Source organism: Poecilia reticulata, chromosome 4 (assembly GCF_904066995.2).
Source record: "Poecilia reticulata chromosome 4, P_reticulata-male-v2, whole genome shotgun sequence".
Taxonomy (NCBI): domain Eukaryota; kingdom Metazoa; phylum Chordata; class Actinopteri; order Cyprinodontiformes; family Poeciliidae; genus Poecilia; species Poecilia reticulata.
Window position 1 is genome coordinate 19,845,131 of NC_088833.1, and position 25,479 is coordinate 19,870,609.

At 39.1% G+C, this 25,479-nt stretch overlaps 2 protein-coding genes across 3 annotated transcripts in view; one reads left to right on the plus strand and one right to left on the minus strand.

Annotated features, from left to right (window-relative positions):
• rxrgb (retinoid X receptor, gamma b) overlaps positions 1–6,953 on the minus strand; it is a 30,467-nt gene extending 23,514 nt beyond the window's left edge. The window contains exons 1-2 of the mRNA XM_008407002.2: positions 6,716–6,953; positions 4,856–4,966 (exon numbers count right to left, since the gene is read on the minus strand). Of these exons, the coding sequence (XP_008405224.1) occupies positions 4,856–4,966; positions 6,716–6,746 (142 nt within the window). The 5' untranslated portion in view covers positions 6,747–6,953. The remainder of the gene's footprint in view (positions 1–4,855; positions 4,967–6,715) is intronic.
• Positions 6,954–13,292: 6,339 nt separating this feature from the next.
• Positions 13,293–25,479, plus strand: part of atf6 (activating transcription factor 6) — a 30,737-nt gene continuing 18,550 nt past the window's right edge. For both annotated transcript variants that reach the window (XM_008407006.3, XM_008407007.3), the window contains exons 1-7: positions 13,293–13,525; positions 15,115–15,191; positions 15,385–15,460; positions 16,278–16,375; positions 17,056–17,179; positions 18,242–18,451; positions 20,920–21,089. In XM_008407006.3, the coding sequence (XP_008405228.1) occupies positions 13,426–13,525; positions 15,115–15,191; positions 15,385–15,460; positions 16,278–16,375; positions 17,056–17,179; positions 18,242–18,451; positions 20,920–21,089 (855 nt within the window). In that variant the 5' untranslated portion in view covers positions 13,293–13,425. The remainder of the gene's footprint in view (positions 13,526–15,114; positions 15,192–15,384; positions 15,461–16,277; positions 16,376–17,055; positions 17,180–18,241; positions 18,452–20,919; positions 21,090–25,479) is intronic.

A 25,479-nucleotide genomic window follows, 5' to 3' on the forward strand; every position in this document is an offset into this window, starting at 1 on the left:
ATGGACAGCAGAGGCAAACCACGATGGAAAGGGACTAATAGGAAGGGACAAGTGTTGAGAGTTAAACAGATAGTGAAGGACAAGGCAAAGAAAGCTGGAAGCGTCCTTTAAGGTTGAGTGACATCCCTGCTGAACACATGTGAGACCTCAAGTGAGTCACAAGCTCTCAATTCTAGCAGGAAACAGCAAAGCCTTGTAGCTGTCACAGCTGGTTAAAATTATTCGATGGTTTAAAAAGCACAAATGTGGGCTTGGGTACATTAACACTAGAAAAATTAAGTTGCAACAATGGAAATGATCCTCACTGACAAATAGTAGATACGAAGTGAGCCATTAAAAAAAAAAAAAAAAAAAACTCCACGGTTGGACATGATAAATGCAACTTAAATTAAAATGAAAGGGCTTATTTAAAGATGTGCAAACACAAAACAACAAGAAAAAAATTTTCAGTTACTGCTACTCACAGTGACCGCAACTCATTTCCCTCCTAGGGCTACCTCCGGTTGCAGGTAAAGAGGCAGGGTGCCACATGCCTAAAACCAAAAAACCCCCCCCAAAAAACCCAAATTGTGCTTCAGCGGATCCCAAATCGCACACTTTCTAGGAGAGAACAGAAAGGAAAGGCTCCATGTGGAGAAGGAGGAGTCGTTTTCAAGTTGGTACTGCCAGGGGGTGAGGCACCGCATAGCAAAAAGGAGGCGGAGTCCACCGGCGCCAGTTATAGGATTACCCAGATTATCCTTCCACGGAGATCAATCCCACAGGAACTGTTTGCTGGCCCGACTGCTGCACAAATCAGCTCCTCCACCACCCACTCAACTCATGTCTGTCTCTCTGTGCATGGTCCTGTAGCTGTGCTCAGACACCTGTTGCAGTGACATGACCAGGGTGTCAAGCGTATGGGGAGGCAAGGGTCAAACTTAAAAGAGTCCAGAACAACGAGAAGACTCCGATTACTACCTCGTAAAAGGGATCGAGCCTGGAGATCATGTAAAGACATTGCAGAGAAACTCGATAGCTACCAGAGGGGTTTTTATTATATATATATATATCTATATAATTCAAGGACATTTCTATAATGTATCTTGTTTTATGGGCAGACTGAGCATAAATGGGCTGAGAAAGTGAAAACATGCAAGCAAATATTCAAGAATTCTCTCTTTTATCTTCCTCCAAGCGCATCTGAAATCTCCCGTCGACTCAAAAAAAATAAAAATAAACATAACAGCTGAGCGCTGAATGGTATTACTTATGGCATGGTGAGTTCTGCTTGAATGTTGTGTTGGTTTGTTTGTGTGCTTAACAAGTGTTATGAGATTCCAGGATGTTAGGAATTGTCTTTCGCCAAAGCTGTGGGACGGACAAGAAAACGTGGTGCAAAGCGAGAGCCTTAACGCAAACACAGGCCAAAAATACACCTTTAAAGGCAATGGGGAACAATACCTGGCACGTCCTTAGGGAGCCTATACAAAGTTTGTAGCTAGTAGTGTGCAATATGGTCCTTGTTAAAGAATCAAGTCAACAGAGTCTTGTTTTAATAACACAAGCAACACAGAAATCAGTCATTTGTTCACTATTCCAGGAGGGGTTTTAATTTATCTTGGAATACGAGCACGTCATGTGATTAACAAAAATGACCCAAGCCAACAAATGTGAAGCTGGCAAAGATTTCAATTTATCCTGCCCACCTATCAAATGTTCATCTTATGAACTCAACTGCAGCTCTGTAATCTCGAGAAATTTTCCCAGATATGTGTGCGTCTCTTTCGCTCTGCGTGACTCGACAGTTTTCTTGTGCGAGACACCTGCAGGACACTGGATCGACTGACCACACATCACTTGAATGAGAGACTCCGGTAACCTTATCCTCCCGGTGACAGTAGTTGGGCAGGAAAATTATTTGGCAGCGAGGCAAATGAAAAAGAGAGAGATCGCCAAAGAAGAAACGCTTTAAAAGAAAAATTGCCCAGAAAGAAATTACGATAAGCTTTTAATTCTTTAAAGCATACTGTGTTATGATAGTGTGTCACGGCCCACATTAAACATGTCAAATCAACTCCTGAGAACCCTAATTAGAAATCAGAGATGTAACACAGATTTCAAAGACAGGAGGAGGATAATTGGCAGTACTAAATTTAGGTTACACTCCTTATTCTTAAATCTGAGTTAGAAATATTGTAATCAGCACACTCTATAACCTCAGGAGGAAACCATTACCTTATATTCTTGTCCTTTCATAAAATGTGAATTTTTGAGAACATAACATGTAAAGTTTAACAATTTTATTTGTTGCTTAATCTACTTGGTTAGGATTAAGAAAAGACGGTTTGTTCAAAAAAGAGCTATTTTTAAATTAAAAGGCTTGTAATAAACAGAACAGCCAAAATATGCAATATTTACCCCAATAATTGGAAACTACTGTTAACTTTAATAGGTTTTAAAGTCATGGTAATAACTCCTGCTTTTCTGTTTTTAGTAATAAAGAATAATAAAGATCACATTAGACGTTGTTGTTTTAAACGTTTGTGTAATGAAACTGTGCCATTTTTCCGAAAGTCCTCACAGCGTAAGGGTCTCATGCCGGCTCATGCTTGTTGGAAGTATGGGGGGGAACATTACATCAAGATACCGTACATGAAAGTGGCGGTGAGACTGAGAGCGACCTTGCCTCGTTCTCCCAAACAATATAGCCATCCTGTTTCTTCTGCAACACCCCGAAAATTAAACATCAGCACACTGTAAACATGACAAAAGCCACCGAGCTTCTTAGTGTGTTTCCGCTGAAGTATTTTCTCTGCACGGGTCCTGAAATGAGTTTTGGAGCCGGAGTGTGGATGTTTCTACGAGGGTTTTTTAGTAAGACTATAAATAAACAAAACTATGCTGATATCACATAATATTACAAAGGCTAAAACTGAGAGGTTTTCCTGTTTTTGCACTTCCTCACATTATCATCATAAAATATATATATTTTTTGTCTACCGTTATAAACTTCCAGCCTACTCAAGCATGCTACAACTCATAGTGAAACTAATTCAGAGTCAGCTTTTCTATTTTAATTTTTTTTTTTTTAACCAACCTTAATTCCAGGATTCTCTTAGTTTTTCAGCAAACTTTGAATTTCTGCACTTGGGTATCTTTGCTTGACATTTTCCCCCCTAAGAAATTTGCAGAGACTAGCAGCTGGGGCTACGAATCAGCACCTGCAACCATTTAAAAACATTAATCAAGCTACTGCGCAGCTGCTCAGTGATTAAAAACTCAGTCCCCACAAGATCAGAGAAATGTAAAACAATCTGCATCCATGCACTGATCTGTTTGTTGTTACAATAATTAGCAAAGAAATAGCCTAATACCTCTCATGACAAAATACTCCCGCAGCCCATGGGTCTTTCCAGGTTCTCATCTTGATTAAAGCTGGAATTAAATCATGGCTATGACCTTCTTCACTAATGACTAATTACTGGCAATTAGCCCAGAGAATGGCCTCCTTACGCCCCATATTTTTTTCCCTTATTCCCAACTCACAATCTGCACGTACGCGCACAAAAAGACATCAGAGTCTTTACACTGACATACAAATGCACACGCCCAGTGAAAAGCACAACAAAAAAGACCCATTGTATATGTCGTCTGCAAGTACATGTGTTGGCGCTGGAGAATTGCAGGTCTCAAGCTATAGAGTGCCTGAGCAAACACCCGTGGAGAGCCACACCTACCTTACCTGTGTGGTTTATTCACTCTGCAGGATTTGTGCACGACTAAGCATTAAAGCTCCCATACTACAACCCACATTCTTCAGGTCATGTGATGCCGTCACTTTTTTTTTCTTTTTTTTTCAGTGAAATATGTGAGTATGATGCATGCGCAGAAAAAGTTATTGGGTATATCCTTTTTTTTTTTTTTTTTTTTTGAGTGTATGAAGAGGTGAATCAACGACCCCTGGCAAGTGTTGAGAGCTCACATCAACTCTGGTGACTCGTTCCTTCGCCACCCCTACTCCCACAACCTTCATTTCCCTGTAGTTTTGCTCCCTTCACTCTCCAATCCTGTTCTTCTTTCTGCTCTGACTTCCCCAATCTGAATAAGCTAAATAAGTTCTCACCGTCAAAAAAGCAGCAAGAGGGTTCTCGTTCGCTTGTCTAGAATCACTTCCACTGACGAAAAACGAAAATTGCTGAAACGCAGAGAGGGGGGCGGGGGGGAATGCTGATTCTATAACTGCAAAGCCCAGGGCAGGCCTGTGTGAAAACCTGCTGAAACATAACATGTCTGGGAAAAACTGAGGAGGAGGAAGATCACAAAAACAATCCCCGCATAATCACCGGCTTGTTTCTTGACTCCACACGCCTTCGGCTTCATGCTTGTAACAGATTACAAAGGCTGACCATTACAGCGTCGAAAAATGAGCACAATTTATGACTCTATTATGCATCTGAGTGTGTGGGCTGTCGATGCAAAAATATGTACTAAATCATAGTTCTGAGCCAAAACAGAGACAAAGAAAGGCTTGAAACATTCTCTCAGCTGGTTTTTTTTTTTTATTTTATGAGTACTGTGCTTCATAGTGTAGTGTTTGAAATATAAGTTCACTTTGATTATTTTATTTTGAAGAAATTTTCAATCCATAAATAACCTCAGTTTGGGACTATTGTGGGATTGGGGAACTTTTCAATTCAAATTCTTCTGGGAAAAGCTGCATTTAAATCTCCGAATTGTCAAATCTTGACAAATTTTCCTTTGGGTGAAGAATCATAACTGGGAAAACAGAAATGCATTGGACCTCTATCTGAAGTAGAGCAGCCGAACACAGTTGAAGTGCGTGACTCCTGGGACTTACTCCTCAGAAACTTACAACAACGTATAAGTGAAGCCCCTGAGGGGGGTCTGCTCTGTTCCTTCTGTACCATGGGTTTCCTTCTCTCCGTGCTTTCCCATCCACATGGTTCTGCCATTCCCCAAGGACCTGCCGTCATTACAGAAACAATTTTCAGCCTCACTAAGTAGTCCTGAGATAACAGGACACAGCAGCAGTTACAGTCGCTTAAAAAAAAAAAAAAAGCATGCAACCTCAGAACTTTTTCACATTTTGTCATGTTGCAGCCACAAATTTCAATGTATCTTAAGGGATTTTATCCAAAGCACCCACACAAAGCGGTGCATAATTTTGAGGTGAAAAAAATACACATTTTTTGTAAACAATCTTAACAAATGTGGCATTCAAATGTTACTTTGATGTCCCTAAATGAACCCAATATCATCAGAAGTCACCTAATCAGGTGGACTCCAATCAGTAATTGGAGCCGAGAAGCAGCGAAGAGGCCCATGAGAACATGGTAGGAGCTAAAAAGATCCACAGCTCAGAAGAGATAATCTGCCAACAGGGAAACCCTCAGTCAAGCACTACACAAACCAGGTCCTTGTGGAAGAGCGGCAAGAATAAAGTGGTTGTTTATAGAAATTTACAAGAAGTCCAGCAGATTGCCACAAGCCACAGAGTATCAACAGCAACATCAACAAGGAGCTCTGGTCGAATGAGGTGAAAACTTTTCGGCCTACGTGCAGAATGCTAACGCTGCAGATCACATCATCTCCATAGAGAAGCATGGTGATGGTACCATGGGGACGTTTAAATTGAAGAATAAATGCAGCTCAATACAGGTAAACAGATAAGATGGTGGAGACATACCCTCCCAAAGATTTCCCCGCTGTCATTAAAAGGTTATAACCACTCACAAACACAATTCCTTTCATATATATATATATATATGTTTGCAGTTGTAACCTGACAAAATTAAAACTCTTCAGCTTCATATACAACTTCTACTTATTTAACTGCATGCTTTACTATCATCTTTTTTTTTCTTTCTGTTGTTTTTCCACTGCTGCTGCACTTCTGGGTGAAAACAAGCATCACATGATGGCTGGTGCATGTGGCGACTCAGTCAGATTCAATAATCGTTTATTAAAGATCGGAGTTTAACAGTAAAGACAATCATCTTGTTCAGGAAGAGCTCAGCAAAGTAGGCCATAACTAACTCCACATGTTGCAAACTGATCGCCTAAGCGGTCGCCGAGGGATAACGGGAGAAAGCCCTCAGCTGGTTCAAGGGCAAAGTCAGAAAGGGTGACCCCGAAAGCTGCTTTACTGTGCAAAAAAAAAAAAAAAAAAAAAATCACATCACGGTGTTTTCCGGAGAGGCTCCCGCAGCCCACAACGCTGACCAGGGCGCGTCCAGCACGCACGCTCCTCTCCGCTACCTCAAAGGGACTCCCAAGTTTGTTTATCTGCAGAAAGCCGACATTCCTCCGCGCAGTTGCACGCAGTCCTCTTCGGACCCAAACGACCGTTCCAGACCAATAAATTGTGTTTCTGTCTCAAACAGTTTAGCAAGAGACGCGCGACAAGCGCCATAAATTACATAAGCGCAATTAAAGTGCCAACCTCTGACCTTGCCAGACCCGGCGCAAGCATGATCACCTGACTTTATGCAATGGCAACAACTCTGGATTCTGCGTTGCAACTACTATTCAACAGCTTCAGTCTAACGTTCGCAGGCAGGACTCGGTGATTAAAGTCCGCGAACAGTTTCGCTGGACAGACGTACGAAGGAGACGCCATGAAGCGATTCTCTCGAGTCAAAACAAAACGCAAAGCAACAAGCCGAGTCGAGAGGAACACAGACCGCCGCCGAGAGCGCAAGGCTTTACTTACTCAGGTGTAAATATGGATCATTGCTGTCCATAGTGAGCGAGTTGTTGCGTCGGTTTCCTACAGTGGTTGCCGCTCCGCATCCCAGTGCATTCCTCTCTCTCTCTCTCTCTCTCTCTCTCTCTCTCTCTCTCTCTCTCTCTCTCTCTCTCTCTCTCTCTCTCTCCCAGCCCGACTGAACTCTGCAAGGCGGCTCAGCTCAGCGCGGGGGCCCAGCCAGGGAGGGGGGCGCGGCAGAACAGGGCTTCTCCCAATGACAGCAGTGGTCGATATGGAGCTCTAGCACGGGTCATGATGAAATATTTCACCATCTCTGACAATGTGTTGCAATACTTTTTTTTTTTTTTTTTTTTTTTTTTTTTTACAACTAAATGCTCATTTCAATAGACTGTCTCTGTAGGTGTATTAATAATGCAGGAAACCCCATTTTTAAAAGCAACAGCTGTGATTCAGATTCTGTACGAACCACACCGTGGCGACGATTTTATAATGATGTCGCCGACTAATACATTGATTAGCCTGCTGTAGCTAAAGTATAAGCTATGCTGTTGCTCGTTCTGAACCATAGGCTTTCCTAATGTGAACTCATCGACGCGCAATGCAAGTCTGTTCCAAATAAATTTCACACCGAGCAACGCATAATTAATCGTGCGATTAAATTTTTCAATGCAAATCATTGTTTTTCATCTCCTGCAGTCTTTCCCTATAAGAGGGGATTCCTCCTGTGTTTACCTAATTGTTAATGTGAGCCCTGGTCTGGATACCCCCCCCCCCGCCCCCCGCAAGCCCCCCACCCCTTCCTCACACACCCCTGTTCAGAGTGCGGGGTCATGCAGGGGTGAAGCTCCTGGTACCTCAGAAGGTTATTCAGGAGTCAAGCCGCGCTGAGGTATTCACAGTCTTGAACCGCGGAGCGGCCAGACGCTCCGTCAACGCCCCGGCCCCGGCTGACCACTCAGCGGACCCCCTTTATCGGCCTGCCCCGCTAATGGGGCGAGCACCCCCGGCTCCACCGCCGTCCTTGTAACAGCGACCCATAAAGGCGCACAGGAGGATGCTAACCAAGATGAATAGCGTTTTTTTCTCTCGCCTCATTCTACACTAATCAGAGCTTTTCATTTGTTATGGCATCGCGCCAGCCCCTCCACCGCAGCCTCCATTAGGGCCAGATAACGTATAAATTCATTAAAGTCAAAGAGGGGGGCATTAAAATGGTCATTTGTCAGATCTCCCTTTGTGTGTCCCTAATGGTGGCACATGGTTCAAGGCATTGAGATGATTTTGGTTGCTTTCTTTAAACTGCTGTGCATAAGGAGAGGGACGTGGGAAGGAGTAAAGACTCATTTCTCTTGGAAACGTTAACATTTCACATAAGTTTCTGTATTGTTTCATTTCTTAATTTTTGCCCACTTTTAGGTCTTTAGTACAACTTGTTTGTATACATTTTATTTTTTTCTGTTTGTATATTTAAATGAGAAGTGTATTTTTATTTTTTGAATAACCACAGTTAATGTTTTATTTTGCTTATCAATCCATCCATCAACTTCAGATTGCCCCCACTCCTTTACACAAATACAAACTCACAGTGAGTGAAGCAACCCTGTTCACTAATCCCTTTGTATTCACAGGCCCATTCCCACCAAACAATGTCCTAAAGACTAATCTTAAACTGAGTTCAACAAACCTATAGGCCACCTGTTTGGAAGTCACAGTGCAGACAAAACAGGCCAGCAAAAAAAAGTTTAAAAAAAAAAAATCTTTGCAACAAATCATCACGTTCAGTCACCATTAAAAAAAAAAAATCATCTTAGGACACAAGTTTTAGCATGCATTCACCAAAGCACCAACACAAAATTTGAAGGTGCTCCATCCCAGTTTGACTATTCCCCCATCTTTTTGGCTGTTACTTGCAGGCGTTGTCATGGGAGATGACTCTCTCCATCTGCCTCCTCTTGTCAGTAGCCCGTCTCCATCAAGCTTTATCAGAGGGAGCTCCGCCACCCCCCGCTTTTCCTGGACTCTCTTCAGCCACCCCCACCCTCCACCCCTCCTTGTCCCTCTCTCTCATACATAAGCCCGAGATGATAAGTGTTCGGACTCTTTGTGCGGGCCGAGGATAAGACAATGCCACACATCACTACAGAACATCATCCATCTCGCAGGCCATCAATCTGGCACACAAAAGATGAAATGTGGCTCAAGCTCCCTTTTAGCCAAGTGGTTTGTCTTTGCTTAAAAGTATCTTTGTCTTTCATCTCTTTTTCTCCTTTTCACAGCTAGGTTTGTGTTAAGCCAAGAAATTCCTTTTGGTTTTGAACACATGTTGAAAAACTAAGCAATACCAGCCAGTTTGGTCTCAAAACACGAACGCAAATGTCAAAGATACTGAGTCATTCCACAAAAGTAGTCTTTGTCCTTTAGCAAAGGAAACGTTTTATTGAAAATAATAAACGAAAGTTGCATGCAGCCTTTCTCCTCTTTTCAAAAATTAAAGGCTGTTTGTTGCTTGATTGAAAACATCAAGTCTTTGTTTCTCCTCTTCTGCTCATATTTGGCTTTACATTGTTCCTAGACTAGCGCGATGCTTTTGTTTTGCATTGTTCACAGCCTATGAAAACTGTGAGACATTAATGTAATTGATGAATTTATAAGCAGCAAAATGGTTTGATGCAGACAACCGACCACAGAAACATATCTGAATGTGGTTAAGCTTGACTCGAATGAAGAAAAAGTCATATAAGCAGGAGCTTCTGCAGTTTTGATTTAAAACTATAGGACGTTTATTTTTAAATTCAGAAAAAAAGTACATGATAAAAAAATCTATCAATTTGTAGATGAGGATGGATTCATATTTAGTGTTTGAATTTTCCAAATTGTATACATCACCTGTTTAGAGTTCTTTGCAAAAACCTTTTTTTTTCACATTTTATCACATTCCAGCTTCAAACCTCTTTAGATTTTGTGAAAAAACAAACAAACAAACAAAAAAGACAACATAGTGAATAATTGTGATGTTGTTGAAGAAAAATAATGAAATAAATCCTAAACAGTCAATAATTATGTCATTTCATCTCATAATATAAGTGTCTGTTGTGCAAATGATTCAGAGGTTTGCTAGAAGACAGTAACAAAAACAGCATTACGATGACCAAGACAAATAACAGACTGATTAGCGATTAAGTTGCGGAGAAGCAGAGATGAGTTATAAGACAGAGTGTGGTTCAATCCATCATGAAACATGCAAAGAATATGGAACAACAGCAAACCTACTGTTGTACCATATCCAGCTAAACTGAGAGGCTGTTCAAGGAGAGCATAGAGCAGAAAATACTGAGAGGTTCATGGTAACTCTGGAGGAGTTGCAGACATCCTCCACTCAGGTGGAAGATAACCATTAATCATTCATTCCACAAACCTGATGTTTCTAGACCAAAATAAAACTATTGTTTAATGTCTTAACATGTTCTGTTTTCAGCTTGTTACAAGTGGTGTAAGGATAGAGCAAATATGTGAGTGAAACTGCTCTGGAACAAAATTAAACTGTTTGGGCTTCATGCAAAATTCTGTGTGTGGCACGTCGCATCATCCTGACGTTTTTCTACAGCAGCGACAGAATAACTGGATTAATTAATGGATTGCATTAAATACAGGTCAGTCCAAGAAAACCTTGTAGAGATTGCAAAAAGCTTGACATGTGGGGATGTAGACATTTCTAGCAGCAAAATAACCCTAATCATACAGCCAGGTTCATATGAGAACATATTTATTTGCTAGAGTTGCACAGTGAAAATCTGGACTTAAGTCCGGTTGAGAAAACGAGACTTGAATATTGCTGTTCACAGATGCTCAGCATCTAATCAAAGTTGAGCTAATTTGCAAAGAAGAATGGATAAAAAGTTCAATTCCTAGATGTGCAAAGCTGGTAAAGATCATACCTAAAAGACTTGCGGCTGTAATTACAGTGAAATATGGTTATTCAGCATGTTGAATCAGTGGTTGCAATGTGATGAAATACGAAAAAGTTCACAAATCTCACAGTTTGGCTTATTTCAGACGGTCTGTTTCAACATCTAAATAGTCAGTTTTGACTACATCGTCTCACTCAGTAAAAAGCAAAACAATAATAATTGCCAAACTGTTTGAAAATGTGTTGAAAACCACAATTAAAAGTAGTGCTTTTACAGCTCTTCAACTTGAATTATGATTTCATTGTAAGACCTTTGGACTGAATTGTTACTGAATGCAAAAGCCTCTTCATTTATGTGTTTCAGAAGGGAAAAAAAAAAAAAAAGGACGCACACTCAAAGCCGATTCTGTAACAACGTGACCAAAAAGCCTTAATCCATTTTCCTCAGATGTTCCATTAACCGTTGAGCCATACTATCAGGTTAACCTGTTAATCTGCTCTCTATAGCTCTGGGTTAGAAGCTTTAAGCAATCAATATGATGAGCGTCGGCTGGTGCAGACCAAAGGCGACATCCATTTAAAACTCTGCTCCAATCATACATTGTGATTACCAGACATCACACAGTAAACACAGGGTCTGTATTATTAGACGACATGGATATTGGTCAGAACACTTAAGCATTGTTCATGTTCATCTGTGAACTGGTCTCCACCATATATTAATTATATAGGTTTACTAGATTAAAAAACAGATGACTCGGTTTTAGGTTAGACTGCAGGTTGATTGCAGACCTCTGCCAGATGGTTGACCTTCACATTAGTCGTCACCTTGCCGTAATAAGTTAAGACAGACTAGGGGCTTGTTCTTTTTAAAAGGAGCTGAACCGGACCACCTCAGGTTAATCTCTCTATAGCCTGAAATGCCCATGAGGGATTAGGCCCAGTGTACACCTGCTGCTGGTTTTTAACACACCATGTCTCTAATGTCTCTCTGCTCTGCTAGGATCATCCGAGCTTTCAAAATCACTGAGTGAAAGAACATATCGGATATGTAAATTAGTAATTTTTTTATTATTACTAAAACATATTTAGCCATAACAGAAATCGGATTTGTTTCTCAACATTGTGCTTTTCACCAGATAGAAACTTTTATTGCTTATATTTATGTTTTATGTATTAAAAACACTTGTGACTCATTTGATATGTTGTGGCATTGCAAAAAGGCTTGTTCGAAATGTTTCAGATTAAAACCCAGATGCTTGGACTCGCTGCCGTGACACTAAAGTAGAATTCACACCAGGACTTGAGACGTCAGCAGCAGTTTAGCCCCGTAGAAGAATCTATCCAATCCTTCTGACACGGCCCCAGAATGGTGCCAACCCTTTAGGTGGTTTAACATCAGTTCACAGTCAAGCTGGAAATTTGACCTGACTTTAACATTTATTTGCTCTTTGATTTGCACGAGGCTGACACTCTTACATGATTGACATGTGAGTGTGGCCCCTATGAGTCATCGGTGTGCGAACGACCCAAGGCCTTTGCGATGCCCGAATGCTCATATCAGTCAGAAGAGCTAGTTCTTGACCACACAAACACTCCAGTAAGATTTAAGCACTGCCTTTTCAGAAGGAAGACAGTATAGACTGGGATTTATTCATGCAGAAAAATAAAACAACTAAATTTTGCAAAGTAGAAAGACAAAACTATACATTTAAAATGCTTTTCGAAACTTTTAGTTGAATTAAAAGGCTGGCCAGCATATTTATTACTTTAATCAATTTTATGCCACAATTGGCTGTTTATAGTTGTTCTTATTACTAAAATGAGCTGGGTCAATATGTTTATGCTACTGGTTGTGCTATCTAAAATCACATCAAAACAAACTGCAGTAAAAAAAAACAACAAAAAACAGTCTTCATGAAGAGTTGCATATTGTTTTGAATTCAGAGATCACCATAATTAAGCTATTGGGGTTGGTGTTGGTCTTTGTTGTAAGAGCCCTCTTGGCAGAAAATTTGCGGTTGGAAAGCCTGATTGTTTTCCCCTTAAATAGTGCCACATTTGTAAGGAAAATGCATTTGTGGATTGAGTTGAGAATGTATATTGAGCTCCTCAAAAACTAGCCAAATGTCAAAAAGCTTGTTCTTTTACTGGCTCTTTTTTATGTTTCTGGTATGCCAGGAGCTGTTAATTAAGTACATGACTACATGTGCACTAGAACCTGGATATGTGGTTATACGTTCAGCTAACAGGGTGGATTTAATTTCACTTAATTGATTATAAATTATTTACTAGGGGCTAATGTTCGGACTCACCACACAAAATTAAATAACACATTACAGGCATTTAAATGACCTTGCATGTGTAATTTAATATTAATTGAATTTATACATGCAAATAATATGGAATGATTAATTTATTTGTGGGATAATAGCCATTTTGAACCTTCTAAATACTACTATCCCTGATTAATTTTTTTTTTACATTCTTTAAATTACTCAGAATTTCATTTTTAAGCTGTAAATGACTTTGTAGACTTTTCGCACACGAAGGTCATGTATTCAGAGACACCTGGGGGGGGGAACGCGCAATTCCTCTTTACTAATACTATAGCGCATCCTGGTGGCTAATATAGGCAGCGCAGACCCGCACAACGGAGTCGTATGCAACGCACTGGTCCCTCAACGGCATCCGTAGAACTTACGGTAAAGACAGACGTGTATTTAACTTGACAGTGATGTGAGTCTGCGCTTGATCTCAGTTGGTTTCCGTTTGAGCGATAAGTCACTAATGAATTCAAAGGGAGATGTCATCCGACTTAAAGTTAAACTTCGGAAATTGTCAACAAAACCCAGTGATGGATAGCGAAACGGGCATGTTCCCTATCGATCAGGGAGGAGAGTGGGGTAAGACATCTGATTCTTTCTAGAAACACCCACACAAGGAAGCTGTTCGTAGACACTGTTTAGCGATTTATTTCAATAAAACATGTAAATAACTTCTATGGCGATTTGTTGTATTAGAATGACCTCTACGTAAGTTTGAGGTTGATGTTATGACGTTTGTTGGTGTGGTTTTCAACTTTCGGCTAGCCAGTTAGCATTAGCGTGCTATGGATGCTGAGATGACGTAACATTATCGGTTTTTATGTAAATAATGGAGAAGACACGAAATAAAACAGTTTTTAAAGTGAAATAAACCGACTGACTGTTACAAACACCCCTAAATCAGCTTAGCTACTGTGATTTTCAAGTTTTTCTGCAAATGTTTATATCTGTTTTCATGAAACATACGTAAACATTTACATGCATCATACAACAATGGTTACAAATAGCCACTAAAATTAAACAAGTTATTCAAACTTTAAGTATTCAAGGCTTATTTTAGGTCCAGATCATGAGTTTTGACATTTGATAGTAAATAAATGCGTAGATTGATACATGAAGTCATCAGGAGAGGGACGCCAAGTCAAGATTCATGTGTAGTTTAAAAGATAAATATATTACTTTAATATGTTTGACATCCAGGTAAGATGCAGCTTTAGATTTATCACGCAGACCTGTCAGGTGCTTATGTAAATCTTGTGAGGCACTGCTGAGATATTTCCTAACTTTTGTAAATTAAAAGTGTTTATTTTCGTACTGTATTTCCCACTTTCACGAGCTGCTTATGCACACAGTATGCTACTTGTGCAGGTTGTAGAAACTGAATCAGAGTTTAATCACAAGGACAAATGAATCTTTATAGAGATATACTTTAACTATGGTACCAGACTTGAAGAAGACACATTCGTGTGACAGATTATCGTTAGGCCCTGAGAGCTGTGAAAAGTGAGAACTGTTTGGATCTAGTAGCAAAACATTGTTTCATAATATGCAAATACATTATGCAACAACGTTATTAGAATGTGATGGTATAAGCTACTATTGTTTATTTGTGAAATTGCGTCAAGTGGTGCAGTTAACATGGTGCCTTTTACGTGTTGACTATCTCTTTAACTTTTTGTCTATGAAGCTTGCTGCTGTTCTGATTGTGTCCTGTCAGGCAGATCCTGTGTTAATCTTTGAATTGTCAAACTAAGGACAATTCCGTCTCTATTACGTTGTTTTATCAGCATCTCTGGATCATAAACATGAACATATAGATAAGAGAGAAGGCCGGTGCTCTTTAAGAGAACTTAGCAGTATAAGAATATATTAATCTTCTACACAATGCTGTGGTCAAAGACATGATGGCCTTCAAAGAACCTGTGGTGCATGTCGTAACATTTGCGCTGATCTAGTCATATTAAAACATCACCATATTTCTTTCAGTGCAATTTCTGTCCTATTTTCCAGCTTGATTCGACATTGTGTAAAAGTTGTGTTATTGTGAAAGCTAGTAATCTGCTCATGGATGTCAAAATCATCACTCTTACTACCAACATCAGTAGATCGTATTACTGTTATTAGTGAACTGATCTGGCCCATATGCCTGTGTCCTCATCGTTACATAGACCTTAGCCTGTTCAACGGACTGGATGACCTGGGGGATGCAGATGAGCTGCTCGAGGCCCTCGAATGCGGTGCCTACGTGAGTATCTTCAGAGTTGATCTGGTGATGACGGTGCATCACTTTCAGTCAAGTAAGCGCAGGATTTATGAGATGGGAGCAACAGTTTGGATTTAGAAATGTTTGCAATTTAAAATTGATTGAAAGATATTTCTCCGTGAAGTTATTTTTTTTGTAAAAAAAATAAATAAAAAATGCTGTTTTGGGTTCTCAGGCAAATGAAGGTCATCTGGATTTTGATATCGACATTCCTCTTTGGAATGAAGTGGACACGAGCAGCACCTGCACAGGTACAGCGACGGAAGTGATAATTATTTTTTGTTTGTCTTTAGCTTCCATTTTAATGCAACATTTATTATCAGAAATATGTATTTAGAAATCATATTTGTGAATTTTTTTTATGATGGAAAAAGAAATATTTAGGGGTATTTGTTAACAATATATTGAATTCCACATTATTTGGTTTGGTGTTTAACTCTGTTTAGGATGCTTTGTTTTGATTTTATTGTTCTCATGGCAATGAGAACAATAAAATTGCATAGCATGGCATGCAATGTGAAAATAGGAAACAATTGGTATGTTTCAATATGTCCATGGTTGCCCAGATCAGAGTATTTTGGCCATTCTTCTATTTCTGTTCTTTGCCATTTTAATTTTGATCTCAACTTTTCTTTGAGGCCTTTAATATAAGCAGATATAGCAACAACATTAAAACTATTTTTCCAGTGTTTTTGCAGTCTTTGGTTATTATTTATATTTACAACTTTTTTGATGGTATTGTGCAGTAAGTTTTCAACAAAGATCCAATTTATGAGTTTCCAACGACTGACCGTTTCGGTGACGACTTTGATTCTGTAGATTTTAGGGGCGAGGATGCCAAAGATTGCAAAAAATGAAGGGAACTCTGTTAACTAAGCAACATTTAAAGAGAAAATGAGGGCCGTCATTGCAGTGTGTTTTGATAATATAATAGTGAATTTACATGTTATCATATTTGTGTGCAGCTGTGAGAGACGTTACAGTTTGAGGTAAGTTTTTGGGACTGTGCTGCATGATTTTCCATGTTAATGACTTGATTGTTTGTGTTCCGTGTCTTTGTGCATCCAGATGGTGAGGTGAGTGTGGACTCTCTGTCTCCTTCCCACACGCTGAGCTCCGTCCCCTCTCCTGCTTCGGTGGAAGCTTTGTCTCCGTCGTCCTTACATGTAAGAATCTGTCCTCAAAGCTTCGCCCTTCCCCAGTTTTCTGCATTTGAATTTGGATTTCCAATGCAAATTGTTTTACAATTGTTTCGGTTGCGAGCATTTCCATACCTAAGAGAGAATAATTTTGTTTTCCTCCAGATGTGGATTGAATATTGGTGGGTAGAATAATAGTTCAGAAACTTATTAATAAAATCTGTAAACACCTCGTCAGATTAATAACGAACTGTCTGTATGAGCTGTGGGCCAACCACTCATTAAAAAAAAGGTGCCGACAACTTCAGACGCATTAGCATAATTTAGCGGGCAGATGTTATCACAGTGTGTCAAAACAAGGGCAAGGGTTACAGTTTTTTTTTTTTTTTTTTTTTTTTTCGCCCAACAGTCGGCACACACTTGTCTGCTAATTATCCTGACAATTCAAGGACGCACATGTCAGCTGGGAGAATTTGAAAAGCCACTCATATTTTATTAATGCGCCAGTTTGAGATGCATTAGTTAGAACTGACTTTATGCCTTGTGTCACATCCAAAGAGTCGAGCATGTTTAGCAGTAGAAGAAAATTACTGTTCTCGGTGCTGCGCTCAGTTTATTCAAAGACGTCCCGTTCAGGGCTTGCACTTAAAAATAATTGTTGACAAAATGTGGCAGAGATCTTAGATCGTATCTATTTCTCCATGCAGGATGAGGCACTGTCCCCTCAGTCACAGCTTTCCCCAGTTTCAGTTTCGTCCGAGTCCAGTGGCTTTTCTGAAGTCTCTCCGCCACCCAAGAAGGCTGCAATGAGGAGCACGCTATGGACAAGAGGTAGCGATTGTTTAAGGCTTGCATGAACAAGGTCATTCCAAGGGCTTAACAGGAGAACGGTATAGCAGACTAAATTAAAGCAATAAATACACTAAAAGAATAATAGAGAAAATTGAGCAACACATAAACTACTACATCAAAACAAAAAATATCCAAGACATAATGACATAAACAGTTTTATTTTTAACTGTAAACTGTTGTAGTTTTAAGCCCTGATTTAAAGGTGCCAATAGTTTCTGCAGATCTCTGGTTGTTGGGATTTTGTTCCAGAATTTAAGATCATAGAAAGTAAATGTGGTCTTTGTTTAGATCTGGTCCAAGACAGTTTGCATAAACGGGTGTCTGATGACCTGTGTAGTCTGAATGGATGATATATGAAATGACCATTCATTACCTTAAAGGCCAAAAACTAGATTAAAAAAAAAAAATGTCATCAATTCTTAACCCCTTAACTGTTACCCTAAAAACACTTACATGCAAGCCAATGGGTCTATGAGGAAAGCGGTATCCTCATGACGCTTAAGGGGTTTTAAACCAACAAACTATCACTTGCCTTTTCTACCTTATGCCGGACAAAACTCTGACCGCCAGAAATATCAAGCTGTTTTGTTAGAATAATTTAAGAGATGTAATTGTACATAATCAAAACAATGTGAGCTATATGGATATGGAACAAAAGTGCCACCTCAAGCAACTCCACAAGTGATGTTTACTAAGATTTATAATTATCAGGTGGTACAAAGAACACTTAATAATAAATTTAGTACAAGACCAAACCAGCTAAGCAGCAGGGAGCTCCAGTAATACCAAAACAAAAGGTTTTAACATGTAAGGCAGCTTCTAGTGCTAACATTTTTCATTTAGCAGTTATTCCACCATCATCTAGGGTTGTTTGTTATTGTCATTACAAAATCATGGAAGCATTTTGACAGTTAAAACCCCTCCAGATATTTCAACTGTAAATGCAAATTTCCTGGCCTGGGCTAAATCCAGTTTTTTTTTTCTTACCCCCCATATCTTGTCCCTCCCAACCCTTGCAATTCAAATATACCAATGCCACAGCTAAACCTGCTCAGCCTGCAAAGAGGCCAATTCAGATGGGCTCACAGATCTCCATCCAGCCCAGACCGCTGATTGCAGCCATGCCCTTGGCTCCGGCAGCAACAGCAGCTCCACTGCAGCCCAAGACGATAATCATCCAGCCCCTGCAGACCACCGTACTGCCTGTTGTCAAGCCGTCTCCGATCAGCATCCAACCAGCACCCCCTCCAGGTCAGTTCTCACACTGCATAAATATTATTTTGTTGTGCTCTGCATTGATATAGGACACCTTACCAAAAGGTCAGGTCTCGTATTATGTTGTATTTTAGGGATATTAATATATTTGTTGTTCGCCTTTGCCAATTAATTTTGCTCAGATGAAAAAAATGAATACATAAAAATGCTGTTTTTGATGGAGCCAGCAGATGGCACTGTGATCTCAGTTTTTTTCCCTCATCAGTGAACCTTACCCACTTCATTTGAAAACAGTGAATAAATATGATTTGTAGGTCTCAAACGCCAAAAATGTTTAAGTCTGACCTACATTTTATTGGGATACTCGGGCAACATGAACATGGAAGTAAAAATCATAAACATACCAACATGTTGAGCGATGTCCTAAATATCCGCTGATGTTTGTGGTTTTCATTAAAGTCATCAAGGGTTTTCTTTTTTTATGTCTTTTGCTGGCCTTGATTTGGGGTCTTACATCAGCACCATGAAAGCCAGAATAAATACTTATCTCACCGCACGAAGCCCAAGTGGGTGGGGTGGCTGACCTTTCCTAAAATGCATTTGAACTTCTGACGTGTTTGCCTGGTGTTGACCAGTACGGTGAAGAGCTTAGGGACGAGACATCCTGACCTAGATCGAGTCACAAGATGGGAATCCAGGTTGTTTGTTTGAAAATCTGGTTTGTGTGTTTTTTTTTTTTTTGTTTTTTTACCTGGGCAGTGCCATTCTCTAAAAAAGTAATGAACTCTTTTGAGTCTGATCCACAGAGTGTTTGTTTATTCCTGCGCAAACATCTGTACTCATTGCTTTCTTTTTATTCCAGCCTTGTAAATTCTTCTCACAGATGGTGAACTTTAGTTCTGCTGGCAAATTACAGATTTGTTTACAAATCTAGTAAGTGCTTTCACCTGATTAACACTGACAGAATTCAACATTAAGATTGCTGGGTCTGTTTGGGTAAGAGTTGCTTTCATAACCTCGTACTCATAAGTGTAGGGCTCACTGAGTAACAGAACATTAGTGGGCACCAGATATTATTGTGTTTTTGGTTCTTTTTTTTTTCCCTTTTTGGGCCCGTGTTTGTGTGAGTTCAAATGCGTAACTCACGAGCCTCTCAGTTTGGAATGTGGACGTTTAAAGGCGCGGGTCAGTGTGCCAAACATCTTCACCACCTGTACTTTAAACACACAGAGCCCAGTTGAAGGCAGAGGGGTAGGACACCAGAGGATGATGGGATTTTGAGAGACTTGGTCTGTATCAGATGTAGGTTAAGGCTCTTAAAGCAGCAACTTGATTCAACTTCTCATTAAAAAGAAAAAAGAAAAAAAAGGACGATTGAAAGTTTGAACTTTTTTCGATTGTTTGAATTTCTAAATTATACAATAAAAGTTTCACAGCTGCGATAACAAAACAAAAACTATTAGTGTATATTCCCTTATAGTGTTTTTGGCCCTGAATCTGTTTAACTACATCACGCTTTCTTGTTTTCTCCTTGCTCAAACTCTCAACCAAGTATTAAAAAAAACAAACAAAATAAAAACAAAAACAAATTGGAGCCTCAGTTTCTAAACTGTTGACATCAGATTATCTGGTTCTTTTATGTCAAAAACCCAAAGTGTTGGACAGCTAGACATATTTAAAATACACCAAAATGGAATACACCAGTAATACGACTGCCTATTATCAGTCATGTTAATAGAAGAATACATCAGGGTGTCTTTATTTATTTTGCGTTTAGCTTTTGAGTGTGCGCTAACTTTAATGAAATGCTGGGCTTGGACTTGCTATCTGCAAATACTGAATATTAAATGACTTGAATTTCTCAAAAATAACAACAACAACAAAAAATACCCGGCTGCCTGTAGTGTAATATATTACTACAGTCTAATCAAGAGAAAGTAAAACAGCAGTTATATTTCTTTCTTTGAAAAGGTCGTTTTAATAACAGATCACAATAGTATACGCCCCGTAGTTACTTTGCCTAAAATTGGTCTTGAACCACCAGTGCTACATCACTTATTTGAAAAATGTCCAATAGACAGGATAAAGGCAATGTAAAGATGATGTCTTGTTCTGCTTACTTGCTGCTTTAAGCGTAACCCTACTCACAAAGTTCACGCTGTGTAATCTGTTCCTGACGATGCTGTACGACAATGACAGAGCAAAGCCTCAGTGTTTACAAGCGCTGACTGAAGTTCGTGGCATACTTTTAATCCTAACAACAATGTTAAAGATAGACTACTTATTATTAAAGATATCCAAAGCGAAGCTTGGATACGTGAAGACAAAGCACCCTCCTCTGCTTAGTTATGCAGTTTGTTTAACTGCGATCTAATTACTGTTCGTGAAACTCGAGGTCATACTGTTCATGTAATCACAGTGTGTTGGTTGTACTGTAAACATATGATTACGGTAAAGCTTGTAATTAAAAAAAAAACCGTGCATGCGCTGTGTCTTTCATTCAGGCCATCCCATAGTGCTGTCCCAGGCGAGCCAGCTTCTCCACATCCAGACACCACAGGCCGTCCCTGCTAATGTGGTTGCTGTGCCAACACTCAACCAGGACAAGCATGTTCCGGTAGCTGCGCCCCCGCTGGTTTCTGTCACGCTTCGAACCCCTTCCTCAGATGACGACGTAAGTCAATTAACGTTGAGACATCAGCACACGGAGAGCGAAACGGAACATGTACTCCTGTATATATTTCTTTCGGAGACTAATAATTGACACTTTTGCTGTCACTGTCGTGGTTTTCATTGACAAAAACAGTCACAATCCTGAACTGTTTTGTGGAAGTCAACAAAATTAGTGCTGCTCCAGCTTAACAAGCATCATTCGAACATTGGGAAAAAAACAGTGATAATAAAATCAACTTTATTTGAGAATGTTGTGCACGCAAACATTATGGACTCTCGTTATAGACATTTAAAATATAAATATATAAGAAGGCAAAATATTTGTTTGTCTTTCTTGTAAATATATATATATATATATATATATATATATATATATATATATATATATATATATATATATTGTCTTTTACAAACAAAATGAAAAACATGGTAGATTTAGTGCAATAAGCATGGTATCAAATCAGGCATTCTGACTGTTGAGTAAACATAGAAAAATGCCTTTCAAAACACATATTTACTTCATTATATTTTTAAGCTTCCATCACTTTATAACATAAAACCACAGTGGGCCGCTGGTGGACAGCCCTGTAATAGTTCTATTCTTTATATCGTTGTAAATAACTCAAATATAGGTAGATATTTATTAGCTCATTTATATTTTGTTGAGTTAATATCTTTTGGTGCTGTCAAACTTCAGAAAATACTTACAGATGCTGCTAAAAAAAAAAAGAGCATTTAGAAACATCAGATGCCTGTAGAGTCCTACTGCTCAACAGAGATGTTATTGGCTAAACAAAAACAGTAAGACATTACGTCTTAGTTTGTGTATTTACACATGACTCCATTTTAAATCTGTTTTTGTGGATCGGTGCGTCTCCGTCTCTCGTTTTCTCCCTCTGTCAGACAGCAGCTATGCAAGCGAGTGTAAAGGTTTTTTTTTAAAGCCACTTCCTTACCATTAGTCTGCCAGTCAGTTATTTCATTGAATATATAATGCCTTCAGCTGCTGTTTATGTGTGGGCATGCAAAGGCATGTTCATATGCACTTTCCTGCAGCTGCACAGAATTATAGCGCACACGAAAATGCTCAGTTACTATGTAATGTTTGACATTTTGATTGTCAAGCTCACACTCTGACTGGATGGATCGAGTCCAATCCAAACTCAGTCTTTGGGACCCTTTTTTCTGTATTTGCTTTAATTTCACAAATCATTAACTTTTAAGTTGTGTTTAAAATGTGAAAATAAAGCGCTGATGGAAAGGCACTTATATATGTTTTAATGTTAGTGATTGTGTTTTTCCACATGGCTGTACAAAATTTATTACATTTCATGGACCACGGCTGTCAAAGTAGACACTAATGACTTCAGACCAGGACTGGTTTATTATTTTGAGACCCTAATATATATTTAAAAAAGAAAAAAAAATGAAGCACCAAAACTAATGTTGAAAATAGGGAATGTAAACCTGCAAATTTATTTTGTTTGCCAACTGATTTGTGATTGTAAAACAGAGAAAAAACTTTTCTTTGCACCAGTTTGTACCAGAGACCATTATTATTATTATTAATTTTTTTTTATATTTGCCTTTTTTAAGACTTTATAGTTGTTGTTTTGGTATTGTTAATGTCTTGCAGAAACACATAATTTCCCAGTGATATTTTCAAATTTCCTGTGAACTTTAAACATGTCTTTACTGAAAAATGCGGCAGGCTGCTGGATGACTGTGCCCCTATCATCGGGCTCAGCAGGTTTTCTGGGGGAAACTCTGAAATATGTAATCAATTTGATGGATATTTTGATAAACATTTTACAAATTAGCTTGGTGTAACAACAAGCTGCTGTTACTGAATAGGACTGCATTGAAAGAGATTTAATTTGTACATAAAAAAAAAATAAAAATTCCTGGAACATGGAGTACATTTATTGTTTTGTGTTGTATTCCTTAGAAAAAAAAAAAAAAAAACACATTCTGTTAATATCCAAACTGGCAGGTCAGATCTCAGAGAAAGCACAAAATCTGTACTGGTCAGGAAAAGCCTGATCGGTGCATTCCTTATTTAAAACTACAAGAGCCGTGACAGACAATGCTGGATGCAGAGCTACGTCCATTTTGCCATCACGCACAGTGAGGAGGTTGCTAAGAGAAGTAAAACAAAAGCAAAAAAACTATTTCTAAAGTTCTCCAGAGAACTATTGCTACTGCAATAAAATATTTATTTATTTTATGGGTCTTTACATATTTTTTTACCAGGGATGTTAATAAATGTGGAGAGTGCTGTATATCATTTATGGATAAAATGACATGGTTATTAGCCTTTTTTTGGAACAATAATATTCCACGGATGATATTTATTTATTTATTTTTTCTGCTTTGTTTATGAAGTTGCCAATAAGTGTAGCTGAAGTGGAGTGAACGATTCAGACAATATGTCTCCCACACAGATTCACTTAACTCCACTCAGCTGGGATTTTTAGGGATTTCACGATGCTACGTTTCAGTAGCAGGGACTTTTGCAGATAATCAACATGTGAAAAAAATGTTGGTGGTGTTCAGTTTGTGATGCGTTTTTGCGGTTGTTTATTTCACATTTTTGTGAACCTTTCAGATTCTTCCTACAGACTTGTTGGTCTGGTTATTTCTTTCTGTTGTGCAAATCTGAAGTTCAATGATAAAAGTCACTTTTATTGTGTTCTTAGAGCTTTTGGTTTTTTTTCTTCTTTTTTTTTTTACCCACAGCATTGTGGGTTGTTTTTTTTAAATTATTATCCTTTGGTCTGTTTTGTTTATAGCATGGAATTAACAAAACAGGAAGAAAAGCTGTAATTTAAATAAGACCTATTAATACATACAGTCTTTCACTTTATCGATGGAAACCCAAAAAAAAGCAAAAATATGTATCCAGATTTCTCTTTATTATCATTGTCTAAAGCTGACTTGTGGGCCTGATGCGTGTGGAAGGGAATACCTTCAGTTATGACCTAAGGCTTCAGTATTTTTGTTTTATTAGTCTGGGCAATTCGTCTTGAGCCTAACAATGCTGGAACTTGTCCGGTTATTGTGGGTATAATTAACTGTGGAGACACACTTTTCCTGCCAAATCTAGAGGATGATGTGAAGGAATTTCAGACTCTAGTGGCCAAAGCAAATACCAAATTGTGATGGTCGGGTCAATAACATTTGCAGTAGGGGGTTTCAAAGGGAGGGTCCCAGTTCCTTAATTCCTTAAATGTGAGGGAGGGAGGAATGCTGGGTACATTTGTTAATTCCCAAGGGAAAGTCGTGGAAGTTCATAAAACAAGATGTTAGATTTAAAAGGTTTGTTTAATGTTTAACAAAACAAACCAAGTCTTACAAAAATCTGTCAAAAGATTTCAGCTGGTGGCAATTTAAGCAAATGCAGTGATGTCAATGGATGTGAGAGTCGGAGAGCCCGAGGAGGCGATTCACGCTGTGTGAGAGTGTATGCGCTGCTTTTGCGTCCTCAGCAGCTGTGCTCACACGCTTGGCTGGCTGTTGAGATTGTAAAATAACTCCTAAAGATGACATGCGTGAGCCAGGTGCTGCTGCAAGTTATGTCTTCAGCCAGTCCATGGATGTCACTGCTCCTGTTTAGTTTTTTTTTTTTTTTTTTGTTCCCATTACTGTATTTTGGCCTGGGTGTGCAAACGGCTGCTAATGATTACACGCTTCAGGCAGGTGTTATGCAGGACGGAGCCCTTTGCGACAGCTGTAAACAGCCATCAGGGGATTGGGTCAGTGTAATGTAATAGGCTGCTATACAACCAAGGATTATAATGTGTGGGCTTGACCCATGTGGGTGTTCTACACCAACGGAGACAAGTCCAGGTTGAAACTCGTGGATACAAGAAATCCTCCCATCATTTGGAAAATGAAGATGACCTGAGATCATGTTGAACAATCGGGGTCTACTAAAACAGTCAAGTAACTATGTTAACTTCAGTTGTTATAAAAATGATATATATCAAATATGACTTAAAATAAGTTTTACTTTGTAATTTAACGGCTTAAAATTGTACCTTCGTCTCTTTAAAAACTCCTGCTCTCTCTGAAACTCTGCCTTCAGGAAGTCATCACAACAGCGCTCCTCTACTAACGCTTTAGCAGCGTTTTTACCTTGCCCCAAGAAGCAGCTTGTTATAATGAGCTCGTCAAATGCGTAGTTCCATCAGGTGTTTGCTAATTTCTTCTGGCTAGTCTGAAGGAGCTGAGTAGGTGCGTTGCAGGGGAGAAATGCTCTGAGTCTGAAACTTGGAAACTGCAGCTCTGAGGAGGAAGTGGGTCCACCCAGGCTTTGTGCACAGCTGAATGGTTGTTATGGCAGATTAGAGGATTTCTCATGCATAAAAGAATTAAAGCAACATTCCAGG